Source organism: Cardiocondyla obscurior, linkage group LG16, assembly GCF_019399895.1.
Source record: "Cardiocondyla obscurior isolate alpha-2009 linkage group LG16, Cobs3.1, whole genome shotgun sequence".
In the NCBI taxonomy this organism is placed as follows: Eukaryota; Metazoa; Arthropoda; class Insecta; order Hymenoptera; family Formicidae; genus Cardiocondyla; species Cardiocondyla obscurior.
In genome coordinates, this window is record NC_091879.1 from 4,297,461 (window position 1) to 4,313,188 (window position 15,728).

The window sequence follows — 15,728 nt, forward strand, 5'->3', positions numbered from 1 at the left end:
GGCACAGCCCCGACAACACCGTGCCGTCAGCTGACTTAGCGGCTGTCAGAAGTGCCAACCTACCGCCGACGCGTCGCACGCGATGTAGCAGACGGAGCAACAGAAGCATACTTCTGTTTCGGCCAATTGGCTTTCTGTATTTTAATTATTCTCGAATTGTATTGGGGCTTTAATGGTCAATAAGTGACCACCTGACCACCCCCTCCGAATGAATTAAAAGTCGTGGTTAATATATATAATACGAAACCGAAGGTCGCTTCGATTAATAAATTTTGACGAACATGTTCATTTCGAAGCCATTTCCGTCAATGAGAAATAAATGGACGGAGTTGCGGAAGAGTAGAGTAACATATCGGCGTTTCCTTCAAAATAATCAGCGTTTCAAAAATAATTCAGACATATTTTTTATAAGGTAGTTAAATTATTTAATTATTTTTTGAAAAACATTTTTGCAAGGGTAGAATATTTTCGTTCTAATTAAATAAAACAAATTTTACAGATAAGAGATAAGGACTCGGAGGATTAGTGCCTGTCGATCTTCTTTTCTTCTCAAGATCGTATAAACTTTGCCAGGATATTTTTTCTTTTTTTTCCAAGCACAAGACACTTGCAAAAAACGTGGGATAATAATTAAATCAATAATGCTTTGCAATATGAAGAATTTTAAGAGGTTTGATGATCCAGACGAAGATTGTTTTTATGTAATTAGGTGTCTTGTAGCTCTTAAGCGATTTTGGGGGCGTCCAACATATCACCAGTGTCAAATTTCACGAGGCATCTGATTGTTATGCTACTATAACGAAGAGAATTAGTTGAATCAGAGCTGTTGGCTCATTCTCATCAAAATGAAAATACTACAGATATTATTATTTTTCATAAGTTCTTGGTGCAGCTTATGTGGTATGTTAATCAGTCTTTTTTAAATCTTAATTAGTATTATGTACATTATCTCATTGCACATATTTTTTTATAATCATTAATTTAATACGTAAATTCACATTTTCAATAATACGTACAAATTTCGGTGACTATAAAATGGTTTTAAGACTGTTCTAACAAAATGGTATTAATAAAAAAATAATTTAATCGATCAATTACTATATTAATTAAATTTTAATGTTAATATATATATATATATTGTCTATTTCAGCTTATATTGACGCAGAAGAAGACGATGTTGTAGAACGAGGATGCAAAAGCCTGAAAAATACGCCACTTTTGGAGCTTAAAAAATTTCTCTTTTGCGATTACGATACCACTGTCCGTTCGAATCATCACAAATCAGTTACTAACGTAACTATTAAGCTCATCCCGAAGATGATGGAATTTGTAAGTGCACCGTTATAGATCGATAACTATAATACGTTAAAAGTATTTTATTCTTAACACATTATTTTAAAGAAATATTTTTTTTTTCGTGATTAATTAATATAAGAAGAATTTAATTTTATTTGCAGAACGGTGATGGTGTATTAAATCTTCATAGTTGGATGTTATACGTGAGTCGAAAATATTTTTTAATTATTGCATTACATTCCTATTTTAATAAGATATTTTATCGATAGTCTTGGACCGATGCATTCCTTACTTGGGTGCCGAGCGATTATAGTGGAATTACTTATATTCACGTGAAAGCCTACGATGTTTGGATACCTGATCTGTACATCTACAACTCGTATGTTATCTTTGTCGTTAACGAAGAGATAATTTATAAATTTAATCGAATATAAGAAAATAATTCTTTTTCAACTCTTTTAGTGGCGATTTATCGACTAATGATTACAACACAATTTACAACACGGAATGTTTGGTGCTTAATACGGGTTCTATCATTTGCATACCAGCTATAAAATACACTTCAAAATGCAGTCCGAATTTTACCTATTGGCCTCATGATCAGCACAAATGTCGTATTGTACTTGGTTCGTGGTCGCATACAGGAGAAGAGCTTGATGTTCATTTAGACGGAACTGGAGTAAAGAATTTAATTTTATTATACGTATTATTATATTAAAATAAAAAAGGAACAAACATTATCTAACTATATTTATTTTGCAGGTTGACATGAGCAGTTACGAGAATAATACAGTATGGGATTTCAAATTGTTAAGTGCAGAAAAAATTGTGAAAAAGTATAAATGTTGTCCAAACGATACTTTTCCGAGAATCGATTATACATTTTTATTGACGCGACACCACGATATAAATCATAAATCTTATATCACGCCAGCCATTGGTAAGGAATTTTTTGTAAAATCGAACTTAGACGGTAAATCTAAATAAATGCCTTTTTTAGCTTTGATATTTCTCACTCTAACGGTGCTCTGGTTGGATTCAAGATCAGTTGAACGAATAGCCATTGCAAGCGTAAATTTTATCTGCCATCTACTCTGCATGTTCGATTTGCAGTGGATAATGCCGTACAATGGTGTTAATCCTCCTAATATAAGTGAGAATCATACAAAATTATATAATATAAATTACAAATAAATTATTAATGTAATTTTTATTTATTTCAGTGTTATTTTACCGTGAATCTTTAGCATTGGCTACCTTTGCGTTAATTCTAACGGCTTTGTTACGTAAACTGCAAAATATGAGTTTGGATATGCCAAACTGGATGTTTTCTATAACAACGTTCATCTTAAGTAATAAAGCTGGTCGAATTCTGGTCTCGAATGATGAAGAATCTAAGATAGTAGGTGAAAGTATAGTGGCTGAAGATTCTTCAGATCTCCCAAAGTACAAAATGAAGATAAAAGAATCATCCTGGAGATATTTTGCTACTATTATCGAGTGGTTGTCATTCTTCTGCGTTATTTTAACTTATATCATCATCTTAATTATTCTTGTGCCTTCAGGAGTCGGAAAGTAATTCATAGTGTATCAAAACTATTCTTCGTAATATTAAAAATTCTTTAAATAATTTGTTTTGTAAATTAATTTTATTAAAAATATATTTCTTTCGGGTTTTTTTTTGTTAAAGATTAATAAATAATATATTATTTTTAAAATGCACTTGATACTGTTACTCTTTCTATTTTTAATTTTGATAATGGTACTCTAACTCGAGCAATGCACATAATTTAGGGTATTAGTAATTATATTAACCAAGAAAAAATAATCATTATTAATATAATTAAATTACTGTTTTAAATTTAATTTTCACGAGAATTACGATCATTTTCTATTAATTCTGTATCTTTTAGCTTTAAATTAGAAGTAAAATAATTTAACGTGAAATCATGAAATCATCAGTTAAATAAAACCATTGAAAGTCGATAAAATTAAGATAATTTCGTATTAAAAAAAAAAATTGTGCACGTCATCGATTAAAAAAAAAACTGTTTCTATCATTGATAAAAAGCTTGTTGTTTTAGGGGGCGGTCTTCGTGATCTGCAGTTTTACATTTCACTGGGCGTATAATTATCATCTAGTTTTACTCTCATACGATCCATTGCTAAGCGATTCAGTTGTAAATTTGTTCATCGACCGTCGTATAGGTCTTGAAGATGAGTAGAAAGAATTTATTTTCCATCCTGCTGTTTATTTTTAACATTGTGTGCAATAATGTGATAGCTCAAAGCACTAGTTGTAACAATATTGAAACCAAATCGTCTGTGGTGAAATTAAAAAGGCATCTTTTTTGCGAATATGATGGTTCTGTGAGACCAGTTCAGACTAATAATAACAGCACGCGTGTGTATTTTGATTTGGATCCATACTTTTTTCAATATGCAAGTATCAAATTGACTTAAGTTTTACATATTCTAAAATACGTTGTAAATTATCCGACAAAATCCGATGAATCAAATTTGTTGTGTTATTAAAAATTTAATTTAATTTTCAGACTCATGAAAGCGAAACCTTTACATTGCATACTTGGTTAACAATGGTAAGTTTATGTAAGTCTACGTGGTTTTTGCCATAGAACTTTTTACATACGTTACTTTTGTATTTGAACAGTCATGGAATGATTCGCATTTGACATGGAATCCCGCACAATACGATGATATTGAAGAGATAACTGTACTGGGCTATCGAATTTGGATACCTGACATTTTGATACACAACGAGTAAGCATTACAATTATGTTAATTTTTTTTTTAATATTAAAATTTGAAATTAATCGCCTTACAGTTAACAAAAAAAATATTTCTTAACTTTTTTTAAACTAAATAATATTAGATTCAAGTGTGATTTATCAAATTTATTAATTATACGTTTAGACGAATTGGAGAAAGTTTATCGGAATATGAGACTGCAAAGTGTTGGGTCTCGAAGGAAGGAAAAGTACATACAGTAATAGCAGCAAAATATGCCACAAATTGCTTCGCAGATAACACGTGGTGGCCGTTCAATACTTTGAATTGCACTCTACAATTTGGATCGTGGTCACATTCCGGTGATGAGATTGAGATTGTTACTTCTCCGAATATGGTATTATTTCTCTAATTTTCATTAGAATAAGATTGTATCTAAAACGATAAGCAGTACTTACAAGATAAATGCATAAGACAATTTTTTTTTATCTGCTAATTGATTTAATTTGCAGTCACGTAAAGATATAGCATCGAAAAATGTTGAGTGGAATTTAGTAAAAATTTATATAACAAAGTGGGAAAGTAGATTTAAATACAATTCAGATTCGATCGTAAAAATGGTCTCCTATCATTTTATTTTAAAAAGTCACTGGGGTATCATAAATATCGTATATATATCACCTTCTATAGGTATGTATCAGATTTTTTATTTTATTGAAAGCGTATATAATAAGAATTCGCAGTTTTTATACTTGTTCGCAGTATTAATGGTGATGACTTTAATGACACTATGGCTAGAACCAAAATCTTTTGAGCGAATGATAATCGCTAATCTCAATTTTATTTGTCACTTGTTGTGTATACAAGATGTGCATTGGGAAATGCCAAGGAGCGGTGTTAATACTCCTAAAATGCGTACGTATTTTAAAAAGATATAAATTAATAGAGTAAAAAATCTATTTGCAATTTATAAGATATTAATTTAACTCTTACTTAACAAACACGAGTTAATAGTAACATGGCATCAATTTTATAAATTTTTATTCAAATGCGTAACTGTCAGGTACGAAGTATATTATATTGCATTGCCGAATAGAAATTTATTAAATTAGCGTTGCCATTGTTGACTTGTGTTGCTGAGTAAATTATTAATGCGTAATACTTCAACAATTAATATTTTGATACTAATATCTGTAAAAATTTCAATTACACAGTATTCTTTTACGAGGCTTCTCTCGGGATAGCAACATTTGCTCTCGTACTCACTAGTATTTTACGACAAATGGAACAATTAAGTAATGAACCACCTGCATGGATCTCAGCTGGCACAACAACTATTTTACGCAGCCGAATTGGACGAATTCTTTTAATCAGTATTCTCGATCCAGCGGCAACAGCCAAGATAGAAGCAGATGTAGACGACAATACTGATCTCGTGCAATCAAATAACAAAAGATCGCCTTGGAAATATATTGTAGTGCTTATAGGATGGTTGGCATTTCTAAGTGCACTTCTCGCCTATATTGTATTATTGAGCACGTGTTACCCTACGGATTATGCTGCAACATATTAATTTTTTTTTTTTTTAACATCTCAGGATTACTTGAAAATGTCTAGATTAATTAAGTTCCAAATCGTAATCTAAAATCACGTTCGCGATTCGTAATATGACAGAGGCTATATGTATTTTATAATAAAAAAGGATTTAGGAAATATAGGTAGAGCAAAAATAACTGCCCAAAAATATACTTAACTTTTAATATGGCGTTATTATGTCTCATAAATGATCATTTATCAATGACTTATATTTAAACTTATATTTAAACTTTCAATATAATCTCGCTGAAAACTTTCTTAATTTTGCAGCGATCAACATTTTGTTACATTATGTACACGTTATAATTTAGCATTTCTATTCCAGAAGTTCTTAAAATCCACGAGTAAAAAAAAAATTTTTTTGTTACATAGATGTCAACCATTTAAATTCCTATAATAAAGTTATCACTTTTAATTTGGCTAAAAAATTAATTTTTATTTTAATTAAATAAAGTTTGTTTCGATTTACAATTAGGAGCTGCACGTTATACATTTTATATTTCGCGTATTATTTTTATTTTAGCGCATGGTTAGCATATTAGTGACAAATATTTCCGAATATGAATAATATTTAATGACTGCTTTCAAAGGCAACATATTAAAATATCATAACTTTTAATTATAAATGAGAAAAGTTTCATATAAATTTTGAGCCAAACTAGAAGTGAAAACTGTAATATAAAGACTTAGCCTTTTTCCGTAATATACAATTCACAAAAATGTGTAAAATTGAATAAATTTGTACAAGTGCTTTGAGTCTTCGGCAGTCTTCGATAATTAATAATACATGTATTACACATACATATGTATCAAACACTGAAAATATCACCGGGGAAAAAAATATATAATTAACGAGTTTTTCTAAACATATATGCAAAAACGGAATGAGCTGATTCTCACTACGACTGATATAACAGATAGTCCTTCAACAGTCTCGGCAAAGGAAGCAGATTAACTGCATTTCTTTTGGTGTATTGCAATATAGCGTCACGGCATACACTCTGCAGTGTTGATACTGCTGAAACATACAAAAATAATCTATAAGCAACGCAGAGAAAAAAAAAACAAGATTAATATAAAATACAGTATTCAAAAGATGTGGTGCTATGAAAAAGTGGATGACTTAAAGAGTTAATACTCACCTCCATATAGTTGAACTATTCGAACTTGTTTCGTGGTGCCGTAGACATCCACCACCGCGCGTAAGGGTCCCGCTTTATAAGGAATATCCTTCCCACATACTCCCTGATCTTCACCATTAATAATAAAATGCATTTCTGCTTTATCGGGACAGCCGGCTTGTGGTACATACATGATACCGATACGACTGCCTGCGTCTGTAGGCAGGATGCATTGAGAAGAACCATCTATATTTGGCTTTAGAGCATTGAAAGGAATAACACCGCGCGATGTTTGCACGTTGACTCCATCTGTGACCAGTTTTTTTTCTCTGGCTGGTATTCCTGGTGGTATACCTTTGATGATGAACAAGCACATAATATATATGTATCCTAATAATTTTATAATTATAATTTTTCTAAGTTTAATTATAACTTAGAAAAATTATAATTATAAAATAATTATAATAATTATTATTTTATATATATATAAATATAATTATTTAATATAAATATAATAATTATATATATATATAATTAATTATTATATAATATAAAAAAAAAATTATTTATATATAAATATAATTATAATTATTATTTTATAATTATAAAATAATTATAATTTTTCTAAGTTAGCTGTATTATAAACATTTTAAATTATTTCAAGCAAAATTAATATAATATAAATGAAACACTGACAAGATTCTAATTTTATTTAACAGATAGTAACCTGTAAGAGAAGAATATGTTGATGATAGACCACCATCAAAGTTATCCCAGATAGTTTGATTTCTAGTTATGGCAAGAATCCATGTGTTACCCAATCTAACCAGATTAGGCATTGCATATTGAGGCAGATTATTGTTAACTGAAGCTGGATCAATCAGAGTAAGGCCCAGCCGCATGTGTCCACTCCATCCTCTCTCTGTTTTCTCAATCTCCACGAGAAAGATCTCACCAGGCTGCAATGGCTTTTCACTAAAAGCCACCGAGTTGGCGAAGCTCGTGGTACGCACGGCTACTGTACTATCCTCACATAGGAGGATGTTCTCGCCATGGATGGGATGAAACCTAGTCACTATTTTTTTAGATTCTTCGCTCATGGTGGCGCGACACAGGACAAGGGTACGTTGAACCGAAAAAAAACATGAACGTACGATTGTACCGCATGCATGCCTGACGTTGTTAGATCAACCAACACAAATCACTTGCATAACGCGTCATCGTTGAACAGAATCCCGCAGGAACCGCACAAGAGTAATCGCGCGTAAAACAGCTTGTCAAAAGTACTTGATAAAACGACGTACTTCCTCAAGAAAGCTGTTTCTCTCGAAGAACGGTCTAGTACGTGCGATCGTAAAGTCTACGAAGCGCGAAGAAGATTAAATTGATCGTCGTAAGACTCACCGTCGCGCGAACGGGTCCGTCAGGTTAGGTTCTTCTCAAAGTCACTTCTCGAAGTGCAGTCGCGACGACTGCGAGGACTCGACGATCGCCGACTTCGCAAAACTCACATGTTGAGGTGGTGCATTTAGCTCGGGTGAAATAACATTTCTGGATCCTTCCGCGTTCGCGTAGAACCGCAAGAGCTCGTTGCGAGGCTGCGAAGATCAACCAGGATCAAGAATCACTATTGATCACTATGGCGCTCGACCGGACAGTTCGGAGGCTACGGAGTGTTCGAAGCGAGCGGCTGCACGGAGAACCTCGCTCATCGAGCAACACTTTCCGGAGTGACAGGGGGGGCGAAACTGAGTCTTATAAAAAGTGGGGACCGATTTTCAGCGCCTCTATCGCTGTCCCCGGAAATCACAAACTAAACGCGATGACGTACGATGGCGCGCGGAGTTCAAATTAATATGCCTGGGCGCGCGCGCGCATATGCTTTTTCTATACAGTTCCATATTACGATATAAATATTTATTTCATTTATAATTATAGAAACATTAAAAATGATATAAAATAACAATATGTAATATTTATTTCATTATAAAAATTGTAAGTACAAATTAATATACAAAGAATATAAACAAGAAGAACACTATAACTATATCCACTGGAATATAATCGTAAATAAGTTGCTTTGCGGCTGGCAGTCTTCTTACTCTTTTACTAGCTTCTAATATGAAACTTTGTAGTTTATTTTTTAATATTGTCCATCCGGGAACTGGCTCTTTCCACGCACTTGCAACTAAAGTAAATATGTACGAGTTAGTCACATACAACACTTATGTCTCTATATAGTAATTATATATAAACTTAATGTAACTTAAATAAAATAAATTAAATTAAATTACTTAAATAAAAAATTATATGTAATATAAACTCACTCATTATTGAATGTGTAATTTGCATGATGTAATATTTCTTGCGTCTTTGAATTTAAAGTAGCGTCTTCCAACGTGTCAATCAGATTGAGAAATGTCTTTAGGTCCGCTGATGCTGGGTAGATAATCTTGTCGACATCATGAAATACTGGGCTGCGTTCAGAAACTTCCCCGGGTAAGTAAATGTTACCCAAATTATATATTTGAGTGCTTGTTTCCTATGTTGTTTCCGGTATTTCTGAACAAATTTGGGTAACATTTACTTACCCGGGAAAGTTTCTGAACGCAGCCTTGAATTAACATTATCACTGGAAACTTGAATCAACGCCTGAAAGAACAAATGTCATAAGTAACAATATTAATATTGAAACGTTTGATCGTAATAATCCCAAACAGTAACCACACGTCCAAATGTTTTAATATTATTACTGATAAAATTATGAATAAATATATTTTAATTAATGATATTAAAATAATTTATAACATTGTATATGTTATACCTACCAAAAAAAATTATGCACAAAAAGTGTCCTCTTTCTTAAAATTGTTTGTAAAATCCTCTTCAGGAGGGTCCTTCCTCGTCCTTCCTTCCCTCCTGGTCGATGCCTAATAAATTTCTCTAAATTGATATCGTGATGTCAACTAATGTCAACACGTCAACACTCGACACACTCAATCAACTCAATGCTCAATGCACGCAACACAATAACACATTGTATCTCACGTATACTAAATTGGCGGGAACAGTGCAGAAAGTTGCAGTCAGATACACTGGTACAACTCAATTCAATATGGCGGCCGATTGTGCTGCCATCTGTTGCTGTCCCCGCTGTACTGAAACTTCCGTCCCCAATGAAATGGTGGAAGTTTCGCCCCCCTGGATGTATGCTACGGCTCAGTGATGGGAATTTAGCTCCGAGTACGGCTTGTCTTTAATCATGGCCGATTGATACACCTACACATACATACACCTACACATTCGGTACACATTTTACAATTAATCGCTTGAATTTTAAATAAATTTTAAGCAACAATTAATAACTCGATCTTCGTCGGAATATTAAATGTCATCTTAATGTTTTTATTACAAAAACTGCAATTAATTTCTTCAAGTTATTAAATGTTATATAATCAAATCAAACACCTACATAGAAACCGATGATACACAAGATTGCTCTTTATTTATTTATTAACAGTAATTTTACGTAGAAACGTAAGACACGGCGAAGTTAAAGATAATACTCTATTACGGTTTTTATTTGTTCTTTCAAAATTACAATATAACGTGATATATTAAAGATAATAACACATGCGGCATAAGCACCGCGCATTTTCCACAAACAAATGTATTACTAATACAAATAACTGCATGCACCGCTTTTCTCTTAATCATTTATTCACGAAGTAAACAAAATGATGGGGTTGTTCTTTTTTTTTTTTTTTTTTCCTTCATTAAAAGGCTATCACTGCCACTTCTGCAACGCGTTTGATAATAAAATGCCATGCGATACCAGTGTGTGTGTTAGTTTTCAATTAAAATTATCAGAAGGAACGATGGACATGTACGTGTGTATGTGTAAGTGTAAAGGCAAAAGGTGGACTAGACGAACGGATGCTGTAATTGTTGCAATCTATCTGTCTTTTCATTGAGCAATTCAAATTTATAATTACCTCAAATTTTACGTTCAGTTTTACAGAAGCTACATCACGCACGTTCAATTCGTACAAATTTTTATCGAGACAAAAATTATTTGTTCGTGATTTGTGCGACTTCTATGATGCACGAAATTGCACTAGTAATTAACTGAACAGGAAAACTCAAATAATTTTCTTTTTTTCTCTCTTTTTTTTTTTTTTTTTTTTTTTTTGTTAACTGGGTAATTCTGTATGTATTTTTGTATGCGTGCACGTGTAAATTTATAATGATCTATCGCTGAACAGGCGGTGCCATTGGAAGACCCGAGGTGTTAACGCCAGACAGAGCTGTATTAGGACCTAAGAGGACTTGCTTCTGTTGTGTACGCTGCAAATCTTCCATCTGTGCGCGTTCCATCTCAAAGATAATTGGCGCAAAGAGAATAGTGGACGAACTGAAAATCAGCCATGTGGCCGAACATGAATATGTATAGAGACCTAAAAAAAAAATTAAAAAACTATTATTTATCCTTTTAATTTCTTGATAATTAATATTAATAATATATAAATAATTTATATATTATAAATAATTTCTTGGATAAATCCTTGTGTAAGATACTAATAAAACATAAAATACTAATTTTATTTCATATTTCAAGAAGAATATATATGTTTTAAGGCTTAAAAATGCTAAAGCAATATTACCTTTAATACATGTGCATAGGCAAGTTCCAACATTATATCCAAAATTGCGCACTGGCTCAGGAAACATTTCAGTAAGTCCTAATAATCTTTCTGTTAAGCTCTCATCCTAAATAGTAAAACAAATTTTTTATTATTATTATTATTATCAACAGGAGCAGTAAAAATAAAAGGCAGCAAAATTATCACATTCATAAAGAACAGTAAATTTTCTTATTCACTTCAAGCTTCAAGAAAAGCACATGGCGTACATGTGTGGGTCATACATATAACTACCAATCTTGCTTTCACATGAGATAACAGAAAGCTAATTTTTCTTTTACCAATAAATAATAATTTCTAATGATCTCGGCCAGTATTAACAGGACTACAAATTAAAGGCCCACATATTAACAGGACTCCAAGGATAGTTTGTCTCGCAAAAATTTGCATTTTACAAACGTGGCGATACAAGCTGTACTCGGAGCTCGGAGCGAATTATCTAATGAATTATTTTTCATTCTTTCTTTCCGAGTGCCGAGGAACTTTAGTCTGTACCTCATCGTCGTCGTCATCGTCGTCGGGGAGGAGCGACTTCACCTCGGGTGAGCGCGCGTCGCTGCTGCCCATGCCGCTGTCGACCTGATGATCCAACTCCTCAACTGAAACCATATACGCGAGAGTGTGAGCGAGAACGCGTCCCGCTCGCCGATTATGTCTTAAGAATAACGCGGCCGAAGGAAATTCTTGTTCACGTCGCGAGCACGTTCACGGTACAGCGCGGTGCGTTCACGCTCTCTCTCTTACTCGTCCTCTCTCTCTTCTCTTTTCCAGCAGATAACGTGCCGATACAACGTGACTCAAGCTTCGTAAGCGCGCGATACAAACGACTGCGCGGATGCTGTTGTACCTGCGGCTCGAGACAGAATTCTCCGCACCGCTGCCCACGCTGCCATTCCCACGAAGACGATCTCGAAGTCGCGCCCACCGGATTCTTTTCGCGCAAACCAGCGTGAATTTCGCGCGTATCGCGGCACGTCGAGTTGCGTAGGGATGCTCAACCTGCAGGATGTACGGATACTTTAAAGGTATTGTATACCCCGTGGTATATAAAATGGAGGCTCCATTTTATGCGCACGCATAAGAAAATCCGCCTATCTATCATCACTTAGAAGTTTATGGAGTAGTCACGACGTTACAGACGTGACGCCGCACCCATTGATTTCACGAAGGTTAATTGTTTCCCCAGGAAGTGATCCGACAGTTTCGGATCTCGCCAGGTCGTCAACATGACTGCTATACCCGGAACGGTAGCGTTCGACGAGTACGGCCGACCTTTTATCATCATCCGTAATCAAGATAGGCAGCAACGCCTTACCGGTCACGACGCAATCAAGGTGAGCTAATTGCGACAAATCTTTTACCTTTTCGTTATAATTTCTGACGTCGATCTTTAAAAATTCTTTTACATATAACATGCGAAATCAGTATCATCGATGCGTCACCGAAAATGTCGAGGTTTAATTAAGTTCGAATTAAGAAGAGACGCTCGACCACGTGCGAGCGATAATGGCGGTATTTTAGGACTCGGCGATAAATAGAACGAAATATTTAAATCGAATTATACGAAATTGATCTTTTGCCTCTTATTTTTTTTTAAGATTTTGACATATGACTCGGATAAAAAGATTTTGAATTAATATATTTCGATCGGTCTCTTCAAGGAACCTTGGATTTTTTGTGACCATATAAGGAGACATGGCTTGAAGAGTCCATGGCTACGAATATTACCAAATAATAAATTAACAAATTTTTATTACAGTCGCATATTCTGGCAGCGCGCAACGTAGCAAACATTCTTAAAACGTCTTTGGGGCCTAAAGGATTGGATAAATTGATGGTAAGCTCAGATGGAGATGTTACAGTTACTAATGATGGTGCCACAATTTTGAAGAATATGGATGTGGACCATGAAATTGCCAAGCTGATGGTTCAACTATCAAATTCTCAAGATGATGAGATCGGCGACGGCACTACCGGAGTAGTTGTACTAGCTGGTGCACTCATGGAACAAGCTGAACAATTGCTGGACAAAGGAATTCATCCAATTAGAATTGCTGATGGATTTGAATTAGCAGCAAAATGTGCATCTGAGCATCTCAAGACAATAACAGACGATTTTAAAGGAACTCCCGAGAATTTAGAGCCGTATATCGATATAGCTATGACGTCATTAGGGTCGAAAATGTAATTAAATTTTTTTATTGCTTTTAGATTTTAATTAACAATTATTTTACTCACCTTTTATTCATTTATATCTTACAGTGTCAACAAACATCATAGACAAATGGCAGAAATAGCTGTGCAAGCTGTACTGGCAGTTCTGGATCCTGTTACACACGATGTTAACTTTGAATTAATCAAGATAGAAGGAAAAGTTGGTGGTAGATTGGAGGATACTGTTTTAGTACGGGGGGTTGTTGTCGACAAGGACTTCAGCCATCCACAAATGCCGAAAGTATATATTAATGAAAATGTTCTATATGACATTTTCTTTTTTTTTTAATTATATTTAATATTTATGTAATATTACAGAGATTAGAAAATGTTAAATTGGCCATCTTGACATGTCCATTTGAACCACCGAAGCCTAAAACAAAACATAAGTTGGACGTCACATCCGTTGAGGATTATAAAGCTTTGCGCGATTACGAGCGCGAAAAATTTACGGAAATAGTGAAGCAAGTCAAAGACGCCGGTACGACATTGGCTATTTGTCAGTGGGGATTTGATGACGAAGCCAATCATTTATTACTGCAAAATAACTTACCTGCAGTTAGATGGGTTGGCGGTCCAGAAATCGAAGTAAGTAATTTTAATAATTTTTTTTTCTTTAATTTTTCATCAAGTTTCATTATTTATAAAGCAATTGTTGCTTGTTATAATGATGAGAAAAGAGCGTTAGAGGAGGTTCGAGAGTTTGGGGAATTGGCTTGTTTTAGTTTTGAAAATATCGATGTTTTCTTACAAATTAATGTTATATTAATTTTTAAGAAAACTAACAAATTTTCAAAATTAAATAGCTAGTGATCCGACTCTCGTGGTGGCTCCAATGATTCAAAGATTATGAGATCTGAAAAATAATGAATTTTTTTTATCATATTATGCATTTTGTGCATAAGATACGCATGAAAGAATTAAATTTTTTTTTATAGCTTATTGCTATTGCGACTGGTGGACGCATCGTACCTCGCTTCGAAGAATTGACGCCGGAAAAACTTGGTCATGCTGGTGTCGTCAGAGAACTAACGTTTGGTACAACAAAAGATCGAATGCTGGTTATCGAGGAATGCAAAAACTCTCGCGCTGTGACGATCTTTATTCGTGGCGGTAACAAAATGGTACGTGGTAGTAATAAAAATAATTTCTACGAGCAAGGAGAATTTCAGTAGTACCTTTTCCAATGTGCATAACTGACCAGACACCTTGCAATAATAATGCATTGCTGTTATTTAAACTGTTCAATACTATATATTAATTGAACTTACTTTTTTGCAATGCGACATTTGTGCTACTTAAATAATTTTTTTTAATTTATAATAGACGATGTCGTTTTTATGTTTATAGATTATTGAAGAAGCAAAACGATCAATACACGATGCATTATGTACTGTGCGTAATGTGGTACAAGATAATAGGATTCTTTATGGCGGAGGTGCAGCCGAAATATCTTGCGCACTAGCTTGCATGGCACAAGCTGACAAAATCAGCACTTTGGAACAATATGCTTTCCGTGCGTTCGCTGAAGCTTTAGAGAGTGTTCCTATGGCACTCGCGGAAAATTCAGGTCTTTCTCCTGTCGATACCATAGCAGAAATTAAAGCACGTCAATTAGCTGAAAAAAATCCCGCTCTTGGTATCGATTGTTTAAATCGAGGCACAGCAAGTATGTATTAATTTTTAAATGTATTATATATTGTTTTTTTTTTTATATTAATCACGAAATAATTACGAATTAATTGTTACAGATATGAAGAAACAAAATGTTATTGAAACTCTAACGAGCAAGACGCAACAGATTTTATTGGCAACTCAACTCGTCAAGATGATTCTGAAAATTGACGACGTACGATCGCCTTACGACCACGGTGGTACTTAAAAATTAAGTATATTTAATTATTTTTTATTATATTAAATACCTGATTTTCTGTAATTGGTATATCATTCTATTGCATTCTTTTTTACGCTTGTAATAATAATTTAGAACTTCGATTAATTAAATTGAAAATTGTTTCATATCAGTTATTAAAATTTATACGTGTATATT

General features: G+C 33.7%; 5 protein-coding genes across 7 annotated transcripts; 3 read left to right on the plus strand and 2 right to left on the minus strand.

Annotated features, from left to right (window-relative positions):
- Positions 1 to 46: 46 nt before the first annotated feature.
- On the plus strand, positions 47 to 2,929 carry Nachra9 (nicotinic acetylcholine receptor alpha9 subunit). Its single transcript, XM_070668057.1, has 9 exons — positions 47 to 412; positions 500 to 900; positions 1,151 to 1,329; positions 1,458 to 1,499; positions 1,566 to 1,675; positions 1,759 to 1,975; positions 2,059 to 2,236; positions 2,297 to 2,449; positions 2,520 to 2,929. The coding sequence occupies exons 2-9, from the start codon at positions 846 to 848 to the stop codon at positions 2,873 to 2,875; spliced, it is 1,290 nt and encodes a 429-aa protein (XP_070524158.1). The 5' UTR covers positions 47 to 412; positions 500 to 845; the 3' UTR covers positions 2,876 to 2,929.
- Positions 2,930 to 3,038: 109 nt separating this feature from the next.
- On the plus strand, positions 3,039 to 5,617 carry Nachrb2 (nicotinic acetylcholine receptor beta2 subunit). The gene is made up of 7 exons (XM_070668085.1): positions 3,039 to 3,738; positions 3,852 to 3,896; positions 3,968 to 4,077; positions 4,231 to 4,441; positions 4,557 to 4,734; positions 4,807 to 4,959; positions 5,259 to 5,617. Exons 1-7 carry the CDS (start codon positions 3,514 to 3,516, stop codon positions 5,615 to 5,617), a joined length of 1,281 nt encoding a protein of 426 aa, XP_070524186.1. The 5' UTR covers positions 3,039 to 3,513.
- A 169-nt stretch (positions 5,618 to 5,786) lies between these two features.
- On the minus strand, positions 5,787 to 8,491 carry LOC139109192 (neuralized-like protein 2). Of its 3 annotated transcripts, none has more exons than XM_070668074.1 (3): positions 7,489 to 8,491; positions 6,783 to 7,103; positions 5,787 to 6,658 (listed from the first exon to the last, which is right to left on the minus strand). In XM_070668074.1, the coding sequence occupies exons 1-3, from the start codon at positions 7,859 to 7,861 to the stop codon at positions 6,540 to 6,542; spliced, it is 813 nt and encodes a 270-aa protein (XP_070524175.1). In that variant the 5' UTR covers positions 7,862 to 8,491; the 3' UTR covers positions 5,787 to 6,539. The 3 variants fall into 3 exon arrangements, with proteins under 3 accessions (XP_070524175.1, XP_070524174.1, XP_070524173.1); XM_070668073.1 differs by having other exon boundaries at positions 5,787 to 6,655; positions 6,783 to 7,115; XM_070668072.1 differs by having other exon boundaries at positions 6,783 to 7,115.
- A 2,016-nt stretch (positions 8,492 to 10,507) lies between these two features.
- Mge (translocase of outer mitochondrial membrane 22 homolog mge) lies at positions 10,508 to 12,220 on the minus strand. The gene is made up of 3 exons (XM_070668082.1): positions 11,960 to 12,220; positions 11,426 to 11,531; positions 10,508 to 11,218 (listed from the first exon to the last, which is right to left on the minus strand). The coding sequence occupies exons 1-3, from the start codon at positions 12,071 to 12,073 to the stop codon at positions 11,013 to 11,015; spliced, it is 426 nt and encodes a 141-aa protein (XP_070524183.1). The 5' UTR covers positions 12,074 to 12,220; the 3' UTR covers positions 10,508 to 11,012.
- Positions 12,221 to 12,577: 357 nt separating this feature from the next.
- Positions 12,578 to 15,724, plus strand: Cct5 (chaperonin containing TCP1 subunit 5). The gene is made up of 7 exons (XM_070668049.1): positions 12,578 to 12,798; positions 13,224 to 13,648; positions 13,727 to 13,919; positions 13,997 to 14,266; positions 14,617 to 14,802; positions 15,029 to 15,347; positions 15,430 to 15,724. The coding sequence occupies exons 1-7, from the start codon at positions 12,691 to 12,693 to the stop codon at positions 15,558 to 15,560; spliced, it is 1,632 nt and encodes a 543-aa protein (XP_070524150.1). The 5' UTR covers positions 12,578 to 12,690; the 3' UTR covers positions 15,561 to 15,724.
- The last annotated feature ends 4 nt before the right edge of the window (positions 15,725 to 15,728 follow it).

Coding starts and splice junctions, on each gene's coding strand:
- Nachra9 (XM_070668057.1), top strand. CDS start 846: ATGAAAATACTACAGATATTATTATTTTTCATAAGTTCTTGGTGCAGC. Junction 1,330..1,457: donor TCCCGAAGATGATGGAATTT/GTAAGTGCACCG, acceptor TTTTATTTGCAG/AACGGTGATGGTGTATTAAA. Junction 1,500..1,565: donor TTCATAGTTGGATGTTATAC/GTGAGTCGAAAA, acceptor TTTTATCGATAG/TCTTGGACCGATGCATTCCT.
- Mge (XM_070668082.1), bottom strand. CDS start 12,073: ATGGTTTCAGTTGAGGAGTTGGATCATCAGGTCGACAGCGGCATGGGC. Junction 11,532..11,959: donor ACGATGACGACGACGATGAG/GTACAGACTAAA, acceptor TTTACTATTTAG/GATGAGAGCTTAACAGAAAG. Junction 11,219..11,425: donor CCTATGCACATGTATTAAAG/GTAATATTGCTT, acceptor TTTTTTTTTTAG/GTCTCTATACATATTCATGT.
- LOC139109192 (XM_070668072.1), bottom strand. CDS start 7,861: ATGAGCGAAGAATCTAAAAAAATAGTGACTAGGTTTCATCCCATCCAT. Junction 7,116..7,488: donor AACATATTCTTCTCTTACAG/GTTACTATCTGT, acceptor TCATCATCAAAG/GTATACCACCAGGAATACCA. Junction 6,659..6,782: donor AATAGTTCAACTATATGGAG/GTGAGTATTAAC, acceptor TGTATGTTTCAG/CAGTATCAACACTGCAGAGT.
- Cct5 (XM_070668049.1), top strand. CDS start 12,691: ATGACTGCTATACCCGGAACGGTAGCGTTCGACGAGTACGGCCGACCT. Junction 13,649..13,726: donor ACGTCATTAGGGTCGAAAAT/GTAATTAAATTT, acceptor TATATCTTACAG/TGTCAACAAACATCATAGAC. Junction 15,348..15,429: donor TTTAAATCGAGGCACAGCAA/GTATGTATTAAT, acceptor TAATTGTTACAG/ATATGAAGAAACAAAATGTT.
- Nachrb2 (XM_070668085.1), top strand. CDS start 3,514: ATGAGTAGAAAGAATTTATTTTCCATCCTGCTGTTTATTTTTAACATT. Junction 3,739..3,851: donor ATCCATACTTTTTTCAATAT/GCAAGTATCAAA, acceptor TTTAATTTTCAG/ACTCATGAAAGCGAAACCTT. Junction 4,735..4,806: donor ATATATATCACCTTCTATAG/GTATGTATCAGA, acceptor ACTTGTTCGCAG/TATTAATGGTGATGACTTTA.